The sequence below is a fragment of the Enoplosus armatus genome, chromosome 7 (assembly GCF_043641665.1).
Source record: "Enoplosus armatus isolate fEnoArm2 chromosome 7, fEnoArm2.hap1, whole genome shotgun sequence".
Lineage (NCBI taxonomy): Eukaryota > Metazoa > Chordata > Actinopteri > Centrarchiformes > Enoplosidae > Enoplosus > Enoplosus armatus.
The window spans coordinates 15,454,756-15,473,776 of NC_092186.1; the positions used below are offsets into that span (position 1 = coordinate 15,454,756).

The 19,021-nt window shown below is 40.6% G+C and overlaps 1 protein-coding gene across 1 annotated transcript; it reads left to right on the forward strand.

Annotated features, from left to right (window-relative positions):
* The first annotated feature begins 1,605 nt into the window (after nt 1-1,605).
* LOC139287306 (guanine nucleotide-binding protein subunit beta-4) lies at nt 1,606-16,502 on the forward strand. Its single transcript, XM_070908279.1, has 10 exons — nt 1,606-1,761; nt 7,782-8,031; nt 8,463-8,501; nt 8,915-9,021; nt 11,421-11,484; nt 12,100-12,262; nt 13,187-13,253; nt 13,515-13,716; nt 14,166-14,382; nt 14,592-16,502. Exons 2-10 carry the CDS (start codon nt 7,975-7,977, stop codon nt 14,696-14,698), a joined length of 1,023 nt encoding a protein of 340 aa, XP_070764380.1. The 5' UTR covers nt 1,606-1,761; nt 7,782-7,974; the 3' UTR covers nt 14,699-16,502.
* The last annotated feature ends 2,519 nt before the right edge of the window (nt 16,503-19,021 follow it).

A 19,021-nucleotide genomic window follows, 5' to 3' on the forward strand; every position in this document is an offset into this window, starting at 1 on the left:
CCACTGCAGGCCAACCGTGGTGTGCCGGGGTGAGACTTGGCACAGCTGTCTCCTGGCACAATTTGAACATTACAGCTCAGGGTTTTGATTTTGGGTGGTTTTGAAATAGTGACTGATTCACCTTCACTGTTCAGTATTCTAGTTATTGAATATAATGTAAATTATCTATTGTCTTCATGTCTCTGGGTACAATACAATCATCTATTATAAGCATATCATGCCTGCAACTAATAAGTAATTTATTAATGTATTAATCTACGGACTAGTTCATTGATTTACGGAATAATCATTTGCTGTCAGAGAATAGTGAAAAATGCCCATCACAAGTTCCCAAAGCCCATGGTAATGTCTTCAATCGTCCGACCAACAGTCCAAAACTCAAAGATATTCAGTTTACTCTCACAGAAGACAAAGAAAAGCAGAAAATATTTCCTGGAACCAGTGAATTTTAGCCAATTTTTATTTATAAAATTACTTAAAAATGATTATCAAAATAGTTGCTGATTAACTATCTATTGACAAATATCTGCAGCTCTACATTTTTTCAAAGCATTTTAGGCCTGCCACTGATTATTATTTTCTTTATCGATTAATCTGTTGGTTAATTGTCAGAAAATAGTGAAAATGCCCATCCCAATCTCACAGAGCCAATAGTCCAAACCAGAAAATGGTTGGCATTTTTGTTTGATAAATGAATGAAACTTTCAATAGATTGTCAAAATTAGTGCCGATTAATTTTCTATCAATCGAATAATCATTTCAGCTCTAAAGCATATGGCTACATGCAGACTTACTGTACCTTTTGCTAATCACAGTCTCATAAGAGGCTCCTCAACTGACAGTTATCTTTTGAATAGCTGCAATATAACCATATTAGATTGTGTAGCTATTCCTGCACATATAGTTTGACTCAAGTATTTTGTACTTATACTTACTTTTTATATGCAAAATAAACCGAAAAAGAAAACATATAACTTTACAATGATGCTCACAGGTCACAAAGTAAAGTCACAATTGGTAATAGATTACATTCATACAGTAAACTAAAATAAATACTGTACTTTCCTCACTTACAGCTTTAATATCAATACTGTAGATTCACGACTCTCTTGGTTTATTCAGTGTATTGGTATGTGAGCAAATCAAAGAATGGAGTCTTTGACCAAAAAGTGGCTTCGCAAACCTGAGGTGAAGTCCATTTGAGCACCTACTACTACACCTACTACTACTACTACTACTACTACTACTACTACTACAGGCTTTATAGGTCTAATATTTGTTTCCTGTATCCCATTCGGTTCCTTTTTGTTGAGGGGGCTGACAGACTGTACCATTTCGCTCGTAGGTTACAAAACCCAATTCAGACATTTTTGTAAGCTTAAAAGAAAATGTATTACCGATTGCTTTGGAGTACTGGCTTAAATAAAAACAGATTTAGCAAGTGACTGATATTTTAAAACGTGTTATATTTGTTAGATTATAAAAATATAAAATCTATTCACCGCCGCGCACCCCTCGGCGTAGGCTGTTGCCATGTTCCCACTTTCATGGGTGTGGTGATTAGCTTGCTTGGTGAAAATTTTTAGTCTAATCCGACCTGAGTAACGCTCGCTTCTGCCCCTTTAGACCGATTAAATTGTCTTAAAATTAACACGTCTGCCTTTGCGATTTCTCCCACAGCTGGGGCTATGGTTGTTGTGTGAAAACGGATCGGTGTGACTCGGATTGGAAGGACGGACAGAGCCAAAAAGCCTGTTTCAGGTAAGGACGTGTACTCTTGATATTTTGGTGGCATTTTTTAGGCTATTTCCTGCTTTGCTCGCGGCGGTTGTATTTTGTTTTTCATTAAGGGTGAGATGCAAAAAAATGTCCGTGAGCTTGACATATTGTCAGAGCTCGGAGCAGCAGTGTAGCTCTTGACATAACTGTTCGCAGGCTACTATTGCCTCAGTGCTGTTTTTTTCCTCTAAGCAAAGCTTTCCACTGCTGAAAACTCACTGCTATCCAAACGCGGCCTTTTACAGGCTGTCAAACAACCCTCAGGCGGAACTATAGGGGCAAAACCTTTCACTAGCAGGCAGGCACATATTCATCTGTAACCATTTCATACATCAGGTTTCTCATTTGTGTTTGCACGACACCCTGCGAACCCCCCCCCCCCTTTTCTATTAAATATACATGCCAGTCCGCCTTCATCCGAGCGGCAACTGGTAGCGTGACGGGGCGCGCGACTCATGCAATTTGTTGCATGTATCAGAAATGTATCTCGACTCGGATCAATTCATAAAGATGGTTAATAGATGTTAATTTAATCTAGAGTCTCCGAGTCTCCATATAATGGTAGCTGATGGCTTCCTGTTTTGGGTAATGCCCTATTCAATCAAATATAAAGGTAGATAGTATGGTGATTTAATAGAAGAAAAAAAAAAATAACGTCAAATAAAGTGGGTATGATGGGCAAGCAGATAACATATTGAACATATACATTTTTAACAGTCAAATAAAGTTATATCACTTAACTGTAATACAGCCTTTAAACTGAACCGATTAGCTGATTAATCGATAAGTTGATCTACAGAAAATTAATTGGAAAGAGTTGCTTAATTGTTAAAGTCCATTATCAAGCTAAAATGCCAAAAATTCTCTGGTTTCAGCCTCTCAAATGTGACGATTTGTTACTTTTCTCAGTCTTATATGATTGTAAATTGAATGTATGTGCGTTTTGGACTGTGTGCTCCAATAAAATAAGCAGTTTGAAGACTTCACCTTGGGCTCCGTGAAATTGTGGTACATCTCACTATTTTCTTTCGTTTTAGAGTAAATGAAAAAATTAGCAGATGAATCAATAATGGAAATAATTGTAGGGCTCATAGGTCAAGGCGGTAAAATATTCAGTATATCAATATAACAGTTGACTTTCATTTGAATTGCATCGAGATGATATGATGGTGTATCATGTTATTGTTTTGTAAAGGTCTGTTCTCAAAGTCAATGATTCTGAACAAATTGAGTTACTGACGTTTTTGTTTTACATGTACTGACAGCCAAAAAGTGGAACACAGCTCATTGCATTGGACAATTTTACCATGTTTTCTATATTATTATTATTATTATTATTATTACACTGATTTCAACCATACCGTCCGGTACTGGTGTACAGCTTCAAGCTCTAAATTTTCTAACTCCTATTTCTACAGCCAAACCAAACCTATACCACACCTCAGAGAAACTAACCTGTGGTAACGGCAAAATAACAACAGTTTTTGTAACTGGACTTGGACATCTCAAACTCTCACGTAAAATGATCATGATTCACTTCAGCTTATGGATGTCACTCAGAAGCATCTTGTCCACACAGGCCCCATCTAACTGGGTTCTTGTAGTTTTGATTAGGACTTATGTGTGACTGCATTATGTGTAATTCTGTAGCCGTCTGGTGTAGGTGCGGTAAAACCTGTGATCAAAGTAGGTCATACAGTCATCACACATTCATTCACTGTGTTCCTGTGAGCTCTGTGTAATAATAAGCTAAATCAATGTTTTCCTAATTTTGCTGGGGACTAACCAAAACACCTCCATGGTGGCCCTGACTAATAGTGCATTAGGTGATTTATCTTCCATACCAGTACTCTAGGAAGTTTCTTATTTGCTGTTATAATTCATGACACATAAAGGATATGACATGAACATTTAGCTGACTAGAAGGAAGAAACGTGGCCTCTTACCTTACTGGAATCTCACCAGGTATTTCCTCCATTCTCTGGATGTTTGGAATAGTCCGTGGGTTATCTGAACAAGTTTACACCTGGTGGAGCAGCCCTGCTGCATCCAGTTTTCACTTTCACACACCAAACCCTGGTTACTTTTCCTGTTCATTTTCAGCAGGGCCCATCCAGTACACTTATGGCTCCTGAAATTGAATCTCTGATAGAAACTGCAAGGGCAAGATCAGGTGTAGGTGTACGGTTATTTAAAAAAAAAAAGATGTTTAACAAAATTTTAACTCAATCATCCACTGAATACCTGAGCATATTTAGCATCCTCTAGCAGACTATGTCGTAAATTAAAAATGCATACAATTGATGAGGAATTTGGTTCAAGAAAAGGAAAAAGAAAAGAGCTCAATATTCGTTGGACTTGAGCCTTTAGATTGCATGTTTACTACAACTTAAACACATCGTAGCGAAATGTCTACATATGTACAGAAAGTGCATACATTTTGTAAATGTTGTGTTCAGTGTAACTCGAAATTCAAAGTCTTGTAATTTTGCATTGGAAATAAGAACACTTTTGTTTAACTTATAGAATGTGATTTTGATAGAGATAAATATTTTTACTGTAAACACTGGCGTAAAGTGCTCACAGTGGGCTATGGTGCAAGAATTTGTTCAGACCTGGATGTTCATAATGTTAATTCCTTAACTTCCTGACCATGTCATGTTCTTGGGCCCCTGTGGCTCTGGGTGCAGCTGCACTGCCTGCACCTCCTGCTGCTTCGTTCACCTCATGATTGAGGCAGATGTGACTGACTTTCTACTGTATGTGACCCAGAAGGAGCAGAAGGTCTCGTTGACAGATTGTAAGTTAGATACAAAACATGCTGGAGAGTTATGACTCCATGATGTTTGATCTGATGTGAATCGTCTCAAGTTTTGACAAATGGAAACACTTTCATCTGCTTCTGGACTTAACAAGTTCTCTTGAGGTCCTTAATGTCCAAGGGTTGTGTTTTTCCTGAGTCAGCAGGGACACGCACTGAAGGGACAGTGTCTTTTGTAACAAATATATTGTGACCAAGCTTCATTATTGGAACCGGAGACCATAGTGACTGACAATGACCTTACTATGGAGAAGTGAAGGAGATCTCTCTGTGTGTCTCCCTGTCCCTGTGGCATAAACATGAAAGTGAAAGTTTGCATGCCAAACTCTCACACTGTGACAAGATGTGCAACAGCAGCCAGTAACATATTGACAGCTGGACCATAAAAAGGGCTGCAACGAACGATTATTTTCATTATCATTTTTCCAGAGCTCAAGGTGGCGTCTTCAAGTTGCTTGTTTTGTCAGACCAGTAGTCCAAAGATATTCAGTTCACTATCAGAGAAGCGAAGAAAACCAGCAAAGCTGTGATTTTTGGTCAAAAAATGACTTTTTCAATTATGAAAACACTGTAGTTGCCAATTCATTTTCTGTCATTCGACTAATCTATTAATCAACTAATCATAATAGCTTGACTTCAGGCTGTATACCTTTTTTATAATCTGCCAGTCAAAGGCACATTTCAAAACTTTTTAAAATGTATTTTGCATGGTCAGTATGATTACTTGTATTATGGCCTGTTGTGTCATAATTTCATTTCTCTGTTTCAATGAGGGCTTTAGTCATTACTGATTACATTTCAAGTTTGATGATACTGTAGTTGCCTATAATGTTTAACTAATTGTGATGATTTTTTGAATTAAAGATACGATGAACACGTTAGATAACCAGAGCCATGTGTAATGGTCATGGAGTGAAATTGCACGTCTTCTATGCCGTTATTTTCATTGACCAAATGCAAACAGCTGATTAAGGGCTTATCGACATCCGTTTCTGGCTAACCAGTCACTGAGATTTATAGAATTATGTGTATGCACAGCCTTATTATTGTGATGCAAAGAAGTGTGTGTGTGCACCGGTATGCCTATTTCTGCCTTTGTGCATCTTTCTGTCAGAATCAAAATCAGAATCAGAAATACTTTTTTGATCCTCGGGGGGTAATTATACCGAACACTCGAACCTAGACAGTTGTATGCCGATGGAAGCTCTTTGGTCTCAGTTCAGACACAGTGGTCTCCTGCTGGCTGCTGGGTGCTCCAGTATGAGGCTGAAAACGTTGGATGGTTGGTGTCAGAAGGGCAGTAGCAATTATAGCCTCCTATGGCCAGTCTCAGAGACCCAACTGTGGTGGTGCCAAGCAGCACTATCTACTGTAGCTGGCAGCCATATTCTAAACAATGGGCAGCTCCAACACACAGCTCTGCCTTTGTCGCCCCTGATACTGTGCCATGCTCTGGGCCTGCGTTGGCTGCATGACTCCACTCGCACAACTGGAGAAAAGACACACACACAGCTGCTCACTGAGGTTTACGACTATAAATTGTTAAAGGTAAACTTTATCTAGTCCTTTTTGTAGGACCATTTATCTGTGTGACAGCTTCTTTTGGCTGCGGTTGATATGTGGTGACTTAGAAGAGCAGTAATGAGTGGTCTGTTTTGGTTTCTAAATGACTAATATTTACTATCCACGTGTGAACAAGACAATTCATGTGGCACTTTCACAAATCACTGCCATGGCATGCTGAAAATCAGAGCTGTCAGATTTATACTAACTGATGGAAAGCACCTCAACACGTCACCTTTTTCAGCGTCATCTTCCAGCATCATCACTTAAGTTATTTTCCACTGCATGTCTCTTGTGCACTCCATTTGCAGCCTCAGGCTAAAAACATCGATTGAAAATATTCATCTGAGTGTAGAAGGTCACATCGGATGTTTTGAGAAAACTTTGGCAGTCCACGAGGTGCGCTCTGTGTGACGTGGCGGATTTCAGAGGCATACAGTATAATGGATCCATGGCAGTCATAGAGCAGTACCACATCACAGGGGAGCTGACGCTGAGAGCCTCTCTTTAGGGGGGTTGCGTCAGCCGGAGGAGAGAGTGACGTCACTCCTGGGCAGCTGAAAGCATTGCAATGCTCACTGTCCCTGATGCCTCATTACTGTCAAAGACCTCTTTGGCTGAGACAAGAGTCCACGACGAGCAGTCCAAGCCATCATCTCTTGTGTTAGCAGAGCAGAGGCACAATAGCCAAAACCAAGTGGAACCGGGAATCCTCTAAGAGCAGCTTTCCACACACTTACAGTATCTTAAAAGGCAATTTCAGCAACATGAACATCAAATCATTGTCTTAGTTAATTATTTTCTATTTGTACAATGATGGGATGTTATTTTGTTGTGAATAAGTAGCTGGGCCCCAATGGTTTTACAGCCTCTGCAAAAATGAAGATAAAGCTCAGTCTCCTCTTTACATTAACATGATTTCCTGTGGAGAGGAAGGGCTGGGCTCGGTCTAATTGTTGAATTATAGAAAATGGAACTGAAAATTTAATCTCAGAGGGTTAGACTTCTGGACAGCAGACTGTAAAACAGCCTGGAAAATGAGGGTGGGGGGTGTGGTCCAAACATTTCTGAAGAGTGTCTAAGTGCCTTGTGACCCACATTCAGGCTCCCCAAGGTAAAGGAAGTGGCAGCTCGCACATGCACACGCACGCACACACATGCATGCAAGTACAGACAGATGCTCAGTCTGACACACATTTATATAAATGTTCACATAATGTATACACACACACAGATAAATATATAGACATATATTCTCTTTCTCATTTGGACATATCGTCTAATAAACCATCAAGATCTGCCCACAGTACACAACACACACAACACACACACGTTCAGGGCGCTTTGGGGCGGGCCGAGCAAACAGCGCAATGCAACAACACAAAAGGCTGATTGAGTCAGGAAAGGTCAAAGCCTGGCTCAGATGGCTTTTGAACCAGACTGGGGGTGTTTGAAGAGCTATGCCACCCTCCAGGCCCCCACCCAGCCCCACCCTTTGCAGCACCCTCCTTTGGTCTGAACCCATACAGGATACCTGTGTTTGTCTGATGGAAGTTCCCATCCTTCACTCTCTGTCTGCCTGTTGAACTCATAGTATTTCTGTCTCTCTGTCTTGCAGGTGTCAGCTGGTAAAGCGTGTGTGTGTGTGGGTGTGTGAGAGAGAGCGTGTGTGTGTGTGTGTGTGTGGGTGTGTGGGTGTGTGTGTGTGTGTGTGTGTGTGCGCGTGCGGCAGGCAGGCAGGCAGGCACGTGTTTTCCCAGGCCAGACGGTATTTGGAGGGGAGTGTGGCCTGAACACATCACAGAGGGACAATGAGTGAGCTGGAACAGTTGCGGCAGGAAGCCGAGCAACTACGCAATCAGATCCGGGTATGTCAACATTTTGTGTGTACGTGTTTGTTTATGTTGACGTGTGTGTGTGTTTGTACATCACATGGAGGCCACTGTCCGTTCACTAAAAGCTGTGACTCACACAGAGTTTCAGATGAGACAGTGACGCACTCGGCATACAACTTGTCAATCAGCCACTTCCATTCTCGAGCAGAAATTGATCTATAAATGTCAGTTGCTGCTGTGTGACTGTTCTGTGACCACTGAAATATCAGTTTCTGTGATTGGCAGTAACTCATGGCACAGGTGACACTTATTTGTCTTTTAGCTTTTTAAGTTTGTCTATTTGTTACATTATTTGTGTGTTTGTCTGTGCAGCAATCACATATTACATTTAGCTATGCAGTGTCAAAATAAGCTGAAATTTGTCACTAGTCAACAGGATTATTAAGGTTTTTATTGTGTTGCAGGATGCCAGGAAAGCCTGCAGTGACTCCACTCTGTCACAGGTAAGACTTCCTCTCCACATGTAGAATACTGTGTAAACAATTAGCGGTGTATTTCCCTGTGCAGTTGTACACATTTTTATGGTAACAGTCGCTATATTTTTGAACAAGGAGGGAGTGTTACTCTAAATGGCTCCATTTAGAGTAACACTCCTAACCATGACAAATATGAAATTAGTCTGTAACAATTGATATGACTGAGAAAACATGAACTTTGATCCATTAACTAGTAATATAGTTCACTAAAATAGTTTTAGCCACAGTTTTGAAGCTAGAAAAGACAATCTCACGTGTGAATATTATTACTATTATCCGTTGTTGTCCAGTGATGTGTGTGTTTGTGTTGACAAGTGTGTGTGTGTGTGTGTGTGTGGGCCTCGAGTGTCACTGCAACGCTTCTTCCTGTGTTTTGGCAGATCACAGCTGGTCTGGACTCAGTGGGCCGGATACAGATGCGGACGCGACGCACTCTCAGGGGCCACCTGGCCAAGATCTATGCAATGCACTGGGGGAGCGACTCCAGGTAGTGAAGTTATTCTACAGACAACACAGTTATTATCTAAGAGCAGGATAGGACATACACCTTTTTATTCCAAAGGGATTTTTTTGTCTTCTTCGTTTTATTGTGTTTTATTTTTTTAGGGTTGCAGTTTTATACCCTCAGTCCATCGTTAACTTGTTTTTAACTGTTTTTCAGCAACATATTTTTGATGCTGTGTTTGGTGCAGGTGTGGTGTTTTCTACTGCTGACTATGTGGTGTCAATTTCTGCTGCTTTAGGTTGCTTGCTCGGTCGTTTCCATTGAAATGAGTGTCTTTTTATATTCCTGAACACACTGGAACAAAATTATATCTGCTCTGTAATTCACATGAATTACCTAAAATGGCCCACAGGAGACAAGAGTCACAAAAAAATGCTAACAGCTTAGAAAGCACAAAGGATGCTAATAATAATCATCACAGTTTAGCCCATTTTCTCTTCTAATTTATTAAAATTGTACGAACTTTGAAGGTCAATTTCCCCCAAAGGCAGTGTCAAGTTCTGTCACCGCCAGCAGACTGTTGAATTTCTAGACTGCCAGTGACAGCATGGCGACTGTTAACACTACAGCTATAACTGTCAAGATCTACAGTTTGCCAGGGATGGGCAATAAAGTGCCTCCAAAGGCACAAGCATGGACACACCTTCAGCTACAGTGCTGACAATAGAATCACCAGTCTGGTATTGGCTTAATCTCTGTCTTAAAAATTGACTTTATTGCTTGAATTCGTACATTAGTAGTAATGGCTAATACTTAAGTAATACCACCAACTTGACTATCAACATCTAGGCAATGCAGTGAAGCATAACAGGCAGCATATCGATACCAAATTACTCTCATTGCAAATATACACATTACCAAAAAATGTAGGGGATCTCAACATCTTGTATCACTGTTATGAAACGATTTTCTTTCTGTGTTTAATATGTCTGTGTCACTCTTTATCTTTCTCTCTGTCCATCTGTCTCCCAATGCAATGCACTGGGGCAGTGACGGCAGTCCCAGGTGTGGGACTATACTACTACCAGTACCACCACTACTATTACCACCACTACTACTACTACTACTACTCTACTAATATGACTAATACCACCATAATTGACTGTCACTATTGCCACCTCCACTACTACTGTACATCTGTCTAAGTGCTAGCACTGTTTTACGCCCTCACTATGAGCACAGTAATGATATTCACTGGGCACAGAGACAGGCAGCCACCACAGCCTATTTAATATTTCCTTAAAGATGCAGTTTGTAAGATCTAAATCTTTTGACAGTTTTCCAAATGTTATGATGATTCAAAAATAATTCAGTTCCTCTGTGTCCAGATTGGACTGCAACTGTGGATCACTAAATTAAAACTTACAAACTGCTTTTTTAACTGTTTGCTGCAATAATGAGCACCAAGAAGTATCTGTCAATGTAATATTTTCCCAAAAGTATGCATGCAGTGCACTGATCTTTATCCGTAGGAAATGAGCTGGAAGATGGTGGGTTTTTTTGTTTTTGTTTTTTTTATAAAAATCTCTAGATTTTTAGAAAATGTAGATCACACACTTTGGTTCTGTTTTAAGCAAATTTGTTTTCTCTTTTTTCACCACTAAAACTGTGTTTGAATGTAACTATGTTTCATTACAAAACGAAATACTGATATTACATGCAGGCTGTTCAATCCTGATTCTTCTTCTTATTATTATTATTATGTGTGTGTATTGGTGTGAATGAGTGCATGTGTGTGCCTAGCACCCTCTGGGTGACCCTGCAGGAGGCCAGTGTTTATTTTGTATACAGCCACTGACATTTGAGCGTGATGACTCTCCTCTTGATTGTAGCTTAGCACCGTCAAACTACTTCCTGTCTGTGGAGAGATGGAAACGCCCAGTCAGGGTGGGAGGGAGGGGTTCCAGCTGTTCCTGCATCTGCACCACCCATAACTCTCACTTTTTATGACTGTTTCTACTTCATCCTCCTCTTTGTCTTCCTTTTTTGCTGTCTCTTCTTGCTGCCCCACCTCAGCTTCTTTCTAGTGCTTTCCCAACCCTTCAGGCTTCCACCTCCCACCCGACAGTAGGGACTTTTACATAACAGGGGTAATGAATATTAGATGGAGTGGGACATTAAAAGTAGCTTCCTTGGATGAGGAGACTTCCACCAGGAGGGGGAGAAAGAGGGAAGATGGAGGGAAATGGGGACTGGGAGAGAGGAGTAGGGAGCTCACGCTGAATGCTATTTGACAGAGCACCTTATACTCATTCAGACAGTGGCAAGGTGGCTGGCTCTCATTGCTTTTAATGATCCAAGTGCATGTTCCGTAGATTATGTGGGTTTTTTCAACGTGTGACATGTTTAGTCTCATGCTGCTGTTCTTAACTTGTTTCCAGGTTACTTGTCAGTGCCTCGCAAGATGGAAAGCTAATCATCTGGGACAGCTACACAACAAATAAGGTGAGATTATTGATAATAATAAATATGTACTGCATCAAGCCACCATCAAAATGGCAGCTATGTGGTTGCCTGGAGGGTCTTTATATATTTATCACTGAGCCTTATTGCAAGACAAATTCAGATTTTTCTTATTACCCAAAACATAGTAGAAGAATTCTCTGAAAACAAAATATGTGGCTATTGATAACATAGACTACAGGTCACCTGTTTTTATTCAGCTACTATACCATCTGAGCCACTATACCTAAACTCTATAGAGACACTGCTCACACCAATGTTTTGACATCAAAGCACAGAAACAAACCACCCCAGACAGTCTTGCGCTGTCTTCTTGCACTAAATGTAAAATCCAGTTGTCTTTGCATTATCTGTATCATGATGTAATTTTGTTACCACGTTGGTTATTGCCATCTTTTGCAACAGTGCCACCCAGACAAATGTCAGAATACATCCTTCCCTGAAGTACAGAGGATGTGGCAGAATTTTGTCATGATGACTTAAAAGCACCACACAGCATGTTGGATTGAAACAGTACAATGACTTAACCTTAAAGCTCAACATTACTTCCTTTTATTGTATTTAATCAAGAAATAACTCTGACTCTCCTTTTCTCAGATGCATGCCATCCCGCTGCGCTCTTCCTGGGTGATGACGTGCGCCTATGCCCCCTCTGGGAACTATGTGGCCTGCGGAGGCCTGGACAACATCTGCTCCATATACAGCCTGAAGACCCGCGAGGGCAACGTGCGCGTCACCCGAGAGCTACCCGGACACACAGGTAGGCACAGGGCCAGCCAAGAAATACTGCTAATAAAATGAGCATATTGCTTGTTATTTCCATACTAAGTTTGACAGTTACATCTTTATCATATCCTGGGCTGATGGCAGCACTCCAACATGCCTGATTTGTCCAATACCTGTGACACACATATTTACACATCCTTACTGTAGTTTTAGATATTATGTATAGACTGGCTGGGTAATTCAGTGAGTCAAACAATGGAGCTGCACAAGCTGTTATTGTTTTCTCTTTCTCACTGGCATATTTACTGTACATCTCCTGGCACAAACATCTCCTTGAAGAGTTAATTTTAGATCAGGGCTTTGTCTTTCCCTGTACTGTATTTAGGACAATGTAAACATGAAATATGGAAAAAAAAAATTTTTTAAACAAATATAGAACTATAGAACTACACTACATTTCATTAGTCTCACACAGAGAGAGAGAGAGAGAGAGACACACACACACACACACACACACACACACACAGAACACTATTTTATCATGGTCAGAAATTGCCTTCACAATAGTTTGACTAATTAACTAACTAGTGCAACTCGAGAGCCTGCACAACCCTGAAGGAGGAGGGATATGAGTGTTTTCTACCCCCAGGGCTACAGTGTGGGGTGCCTTCTTGAACCAGTGTCTCCCCAAAAAAATTAACCTATTTTTCAACTAGTTCTTATTTCAAATCACTGGATGTGAATTAAGGGTGGGATCAGCTACCTGGGCACAACCAAAATGAGTGCTCATAAGGTGCCACAGGTGCCCCCCTAGCAGGAAAAGATATCACTCCTGGTTAAAACTTAGGGAAAAGGATTAGCATGTCGTGGTAGGCCACCATGTGAGTAGTGCCCAGGGGTACTGACAAGGCAGGGCAGAGCTCTCCTTATCTGATGTTGAACCTGTGTTTATCTCCAGGTTACTTGTCCTGCTGTCGTTTCTTGGATGACAACCAGATACTGACCAGCTCTGGAGACACCACCTGGTGAGCAACGACTCTCTGCTCCCATCTGCATAAAGAATTAAACTCTTTACATGATAGAAATATTGTATTCATATTCTTGTTTCCATGCTACACAGTAGATTGAAGATGCACCTCCACATTATATAAAATGTTTGAGTTTCTTTTCAATACCATCCTGTCACTCAATATCTTACTCTCGTGTTGCAGCTTGTGTGGATTTTACAAAAACACAGAGTATTGTATTAATTGTGTTAATACTAACCACTACCTCCTTTCTTGCAGTGCATTGTGGGACATAGAGACAGGCCAGCAGGCAACCTCCTTCACTGGCCACACAGGAGATGTGATGAGTTTGTCTCTAAGCCCAGACTTCAAGACCTTTGTGTCAGGAGCCTGTGACGCCACCTCCAAGCTGTGGGACATCCGTGATGGCATGTGCAGGCAATCCTTCACTGGTCATGTGTCCGACATCAACGCCGTCACCGTGAGTACTGAAACTGCGGTCACAAACACACACACACACACAAACAAAATGTATTCCAAACATGCTGCTGTTGCTGTTACCAGAAATATAAAAGGCATTATTCCTGTACAAAGCCAGTTTTCATGAGAAAAAAAGTTTGAATTTTAACTTGTTTCATTAGCAACTAATAATTAAAAAGTATTATATATTAATATATTTTGTGTAGCTACATATTGGTCATCATCGTCCTATCCCTACTGGACATACAGTGTTACTCAGGTCAAAATGCTCCTTTAAAGCAGGTGACCGTCTTAAGCATATGCACTTATATTGGCCCTGGATGGTCTGTAAGGCTCTGGGAAAAGCAAGATGTCTCTTTAAAGAAAACATCTACCCAGAGGCTGAAAAACATAACATGATGATTTAACAACACTGTCCTTACTTCTTGCTTGACTTCTTGTCTCCTTCAGTTTTTCCCCAATGGGAACGCCTTTGGCACCGGCTCAGATGATGCCACCTGCAGGTTGTTTGACCTGCGAGCCGACCAGGAGCTGATGATGTACAGCCACGACAACATCATCTGCGGCATCACCTCTGTGGCTTTCTCCAAGAGTGGCCGACTGCTCCTGGCTGGCTACGACGACTTCAACTGCAACGTGTGGGACACTCTGAAAGGCGAGCGTGCAGGTAAGCAACGTCTGAAGTCTGCTTTCAGTTTAGGTTTTTGCTTATTTTCTCACTGCACAATGTGAGAGAAGTGCACCTAAACTTTTGTAACCTGAAAACAAACTTGTCAGGTTTAAAAAAAGCATCAATTTTATGATGAATGGAAAATAGTCGACACTTGCAAAAATTAAATCTTACTTTGACTCTGGTTTATTTTCTCCGACCTCCAGGTGTGCTCGCGGGCCACGACAACAGAGTGAGCTGCTTAGGGGTGACAGAAGACGGCATGGCTGTGGCCACCGGCTCCTGGGACAGTTTCCTCCGGATCTGGAACTAAACAAACCTCTTCCCTGTTGTACTCAATCACTGCCCGCCATCCTCCTCCCCGCAACCCCCCCCCCCCCCCCCCCAACTCATCTGCTGGGCTGGACATGTGGGGTGCACACTGTGTCAGCTGAAATCCTCTTAACTCACCCTCAGCTCTCCTCTCTGCTGACGACCTGTCCACCTGTGAGAAAGTACCAACTCTTTCTACCTTTCCAAGTGACATTTTTTTCACCCAGCTATTACACAAAAACAAAAATAAGAGCCTTTCAGTAGAATTGTCCAATCAGAAATATAAAAGCGATGAGTTATGAAAAACTGAAGGAAAAGAATAGAAGATTTCGCCCTTATACCAATTCTCTAGAAGGCGATTAAGAGCGTCTGTTACCACGACAAACAAGATAAGCGTTGGTGTGTAATATGTAAATGTATATATAAAGACAGTATATATGTATAGCATTATGTGTGTATATATGCATCATATATGCATATATAATGTGTATGTATATATTTTTGTAGTTAATTTCCCACCCTTGAGATTTTTCTTTTTTATGATTTTGGGGGTTTTATGTTTTATTTCAAATGTACATATTCACATTACTACACAACATAATGCCAGAAACACTTACTTTATCCTGTGTGAGTACCAGATGGAGTGTAAGACAATTTAGACACTGCAACGTTTCATAATTTCACCTGACGTCTCATTTTCTAATATTTCTGGTACTTGCAGATGTAGTCAAGCTCACTCATCCAGCAACAAAAGAGGATACAGCAAGTAAACAAAACAAATTGCAAAAATATAATTTGGCCTGGCTAGACTCACTTACCTTATTTGTGTGTGTGTGTGTGTGTGTGTGTACTATGATTACAGGCAGTGGGCATAACTCATGCATCCTGTATCCACAAATGTTGCGTCCATGTGAATGATGGCTGTGATGGTATTTTGATTTTCTTTTAACAACACAACCCCTGGCATTCCTCACCACAGTCTTTTCATTTGGAAGGAAACACTGCTGTGGTAGTGATTTTAGAGAGAGAGCTTCAAAATCAACAAGCAGTGTTTTAAGTTTTTAGTCTGGATTCAGCTTTAGCTCCAAAGTAGAAACCAGTGCATTTTAGGCTAAGATAGAAAACTTTATTTAACTGGAGGCCCTGCCCTGGCCTCTTCTCACACGGATTGTGGTTTCAAATCATCGGATGCGGAGTATCTGAAGACCACATCCATTCCATGCAAATCCACAGCTGTGTGATGTGATTGATAACCCAATAATGGTCTGAAACAGGGGTTTTGCATTATAATATCCCTGTCTCCTGTGGCCTATAGAATCGACACTTTTCCTTAAAGTCGAGACGAGCATCTCAAGTTGCCCGTACAAATGACACTGATGGAGAAAAGGGCATCGCGAGGAGAGACACGTTCTCCCCAAGCAGAAGCCGTTTTCTACTTGTGAGGCTGTAACGGCGCTGAAGCCTGCACAGACAATTGGTAGAGCTGTCAGTCGTTTATGTGAGGATATTAAAGGACCATATAGGACAGCAGTGACTCTGTCAGCGGCCTCTGAGGACTAGAGGGAAGATGAAGAGAGAGAAAGATGTCTGTCAGAGCTTGCAATGTCATTTTTATCTTTTTTTTTTTCTAAATGAAGGATCAACGAGTCCTTTTCGTTGTCAGCAAGGTGTGAACCGAGAGACTGCATGGAACTGAAATCATGTTAACCACTCCAAAATCACACCAGTGCCACCACAAGCCTGTAAAAAAACAAAAACAAGAAAAGAAAAAAAAAAAGATTTTTTTAAAGGGTTTAACACTTTCAGCGATTGTTGTTTTTTTTTTCTTTCCTCACCAAAAACATGTTATGAACTGTTAAATATTGCTAGTGAAGAAAGTACACTTGGTAGACAGACATGTACACTTCTAGAGAGCTAGAGATGCACTCACAAACTGTAGTACAAATGTAAACCATTGAGCACATGTGACTTATTTACCCATAGAAGTGGTATCTCTGATTTTGAGTATTTCTTCATCACGCATCTTCCATTATTTTGGTTCCTCTAAAGGGTTACTTTAAAAAGAAAAAAAAAATTAATACACATAATGTATGTGAGTTGGACCTATCCATCAGCTGTCTCAGGTGCCTATCTCTAAATATAAACATTTGACCCACATGGTCTGGATAAAGGAGGGTTTGTGCTCCTGTGAGATGTGGCACTCTTTGTGTCTCCATTCTGCCTTACGATACCATTCATAATAGAAGGTAATACTAGCGTCGACTACAGTAATGTTTTCCTCTTACTATTCTTTTTTACACACTGATCAATAAGAAAGATTGCTAATTATTTTTCTTTTCCCAGTAGAAGCACATTCTGATACTAGTGAACACTAAAAAGCATGCTTACAGAAAAACCACCACGGCCACACGCAGCTCCATACTGCTTCTTAAAGCAAGTGTTTTACATCACTTTTTATACAATACTGCTTTCTACTACTACCGTACAGTTTGTAGTATTTATTTAGGTTCAATCAGCTATCAATGAAACCCCTCTTTGGCATACCGTGATTCTAGTGACTTTTTTTTTTTATTGTCTTAGCTGCTTCTACCTGGCTTTGCATTAATGAATCCATTTTGAGAGAATGTTAAAAATAACAGTTATAGTTTTTAGCCTGAGAATATCCTTGAGGTGTGTAGGATGTGATATGTATTGCATATCAGTGTTGAGGTGTGTGTGTGGGGGGGTGGGGCGGGGTGGGAGGGAAGGGAGGGGGGTGATTTGCTGATGTATGTGGATAACATATAGATCTAAGTGTTACTTCCTCATTTGTGCCAATGTTATCCACAGACCCTGAGCTGTGAACACAAAACTAGTTAATGTGACAAAAAAAACATGTTTGCTCACTTTTACTCAAGTGCCAGCCTTCTCCATATCCATCTATTAAATTCAGTATCTGATTTTATACACAATCTGTTGTCTGCTAAAACAGGTGGACTGCTTCTACCTGAAGATGGGTTTTTGTATCCCAGTGTTGAGTTGACACAGTGCTTATTAAGACTCAAGTTTCTCTTTCAGTCAGCAGACATCAGAAGTTCATTGTCTCCAGATAAAGATGATAGGCTGACAGTATGCATGTATTTAAAGGAATAGTTCAATGTTTTGGGGAATGTTCTCTTTCTGGCTGTTTAATGAGAAGATCCAGACCACTCCCATATCTGTCCGTTAAATATTAGGCTACAACCAGCAGCCTGTTAGCTTAGCTTAGCACGAAGACTGACAACAGGGGGAAACAGCTAGAATGGCTCCGTTCAAAGGTAAAAAAAAAATCTGCCTTTCAGCACCTCTGAAGCTCACTAATTATCACGTTATATCTAGTTTGTTTAACAAAAATCAAAGTGTGAAAACAACAATTCGCTAGACTATTTTTTTTGGCTGATATGCTAGCAGTAAGTTCCTTGAGTCTCTGCTGGTTGCCTGGCAACTGGTCTGGCATATACATTAAACGGCGAATTATCATTGTACACTAGGTTTTTGTACATTTAATAAATCTTAATAATAATAATAATAATAATAAAGCTTTAGAGATGATGATAGGCAGACATTGTTACCGTTTGACAGAGCCTAGGCTAACCATTTCCCCCCATCTCCAGTCTTTGTGCTAAGCTAAGCTAGCTAGCAGCTAACAATAGTGGTAGCTTTTTAAGTTAATTGTTAACGAACGGACATGAGTGACATCTTCTCTAGCTCTACGCCAGAATAAGGCGAATAAGTGTATGTCCCCAAAATGTCGAACTATTCCAATAAACCCACCCTGCTCTGTCATTCAATTATGAGCTGTGTGAAATTCGGGGGAAACAAAGAAAAATACACCATAGCCCTGAACAGCTGAAAAGGGGATCGTGTGTATCACTGACACCGATATTCAGCAGGAAACTATTTCCCCACTCTGTGTGTAATTCAGCAGTATTAGCAGCTGGAACCTGGAATAGTAACACTTCTTCATGCCTGTGCAGGTCACTCATCTAAGTAGTGCAGTAGACTCAATCAAAAAGGTGCTTGACTTCATTTAATTTCAAATTATTGTATTTACCTGAAGTCTCTCCTCCAGTTTATTCTCTTAACTACACAACTGATATGGAGCTGTTGAATCTGCTTATTTGATGTTACAAAAAATGTCACAATTTGATGCATTTACAGTATAGTCTGAAGTACCAAGCTTAAAGAACCTGAACCTCTTGGAATCATTGGAGTTTGTGTGTTTGGCAGTAGTTTTTTGGCGATAAATGTAAGTTGCCATTGTCACCCACAGTGCTAACGTCTTAACTTCAAAGAGCAGATTGTG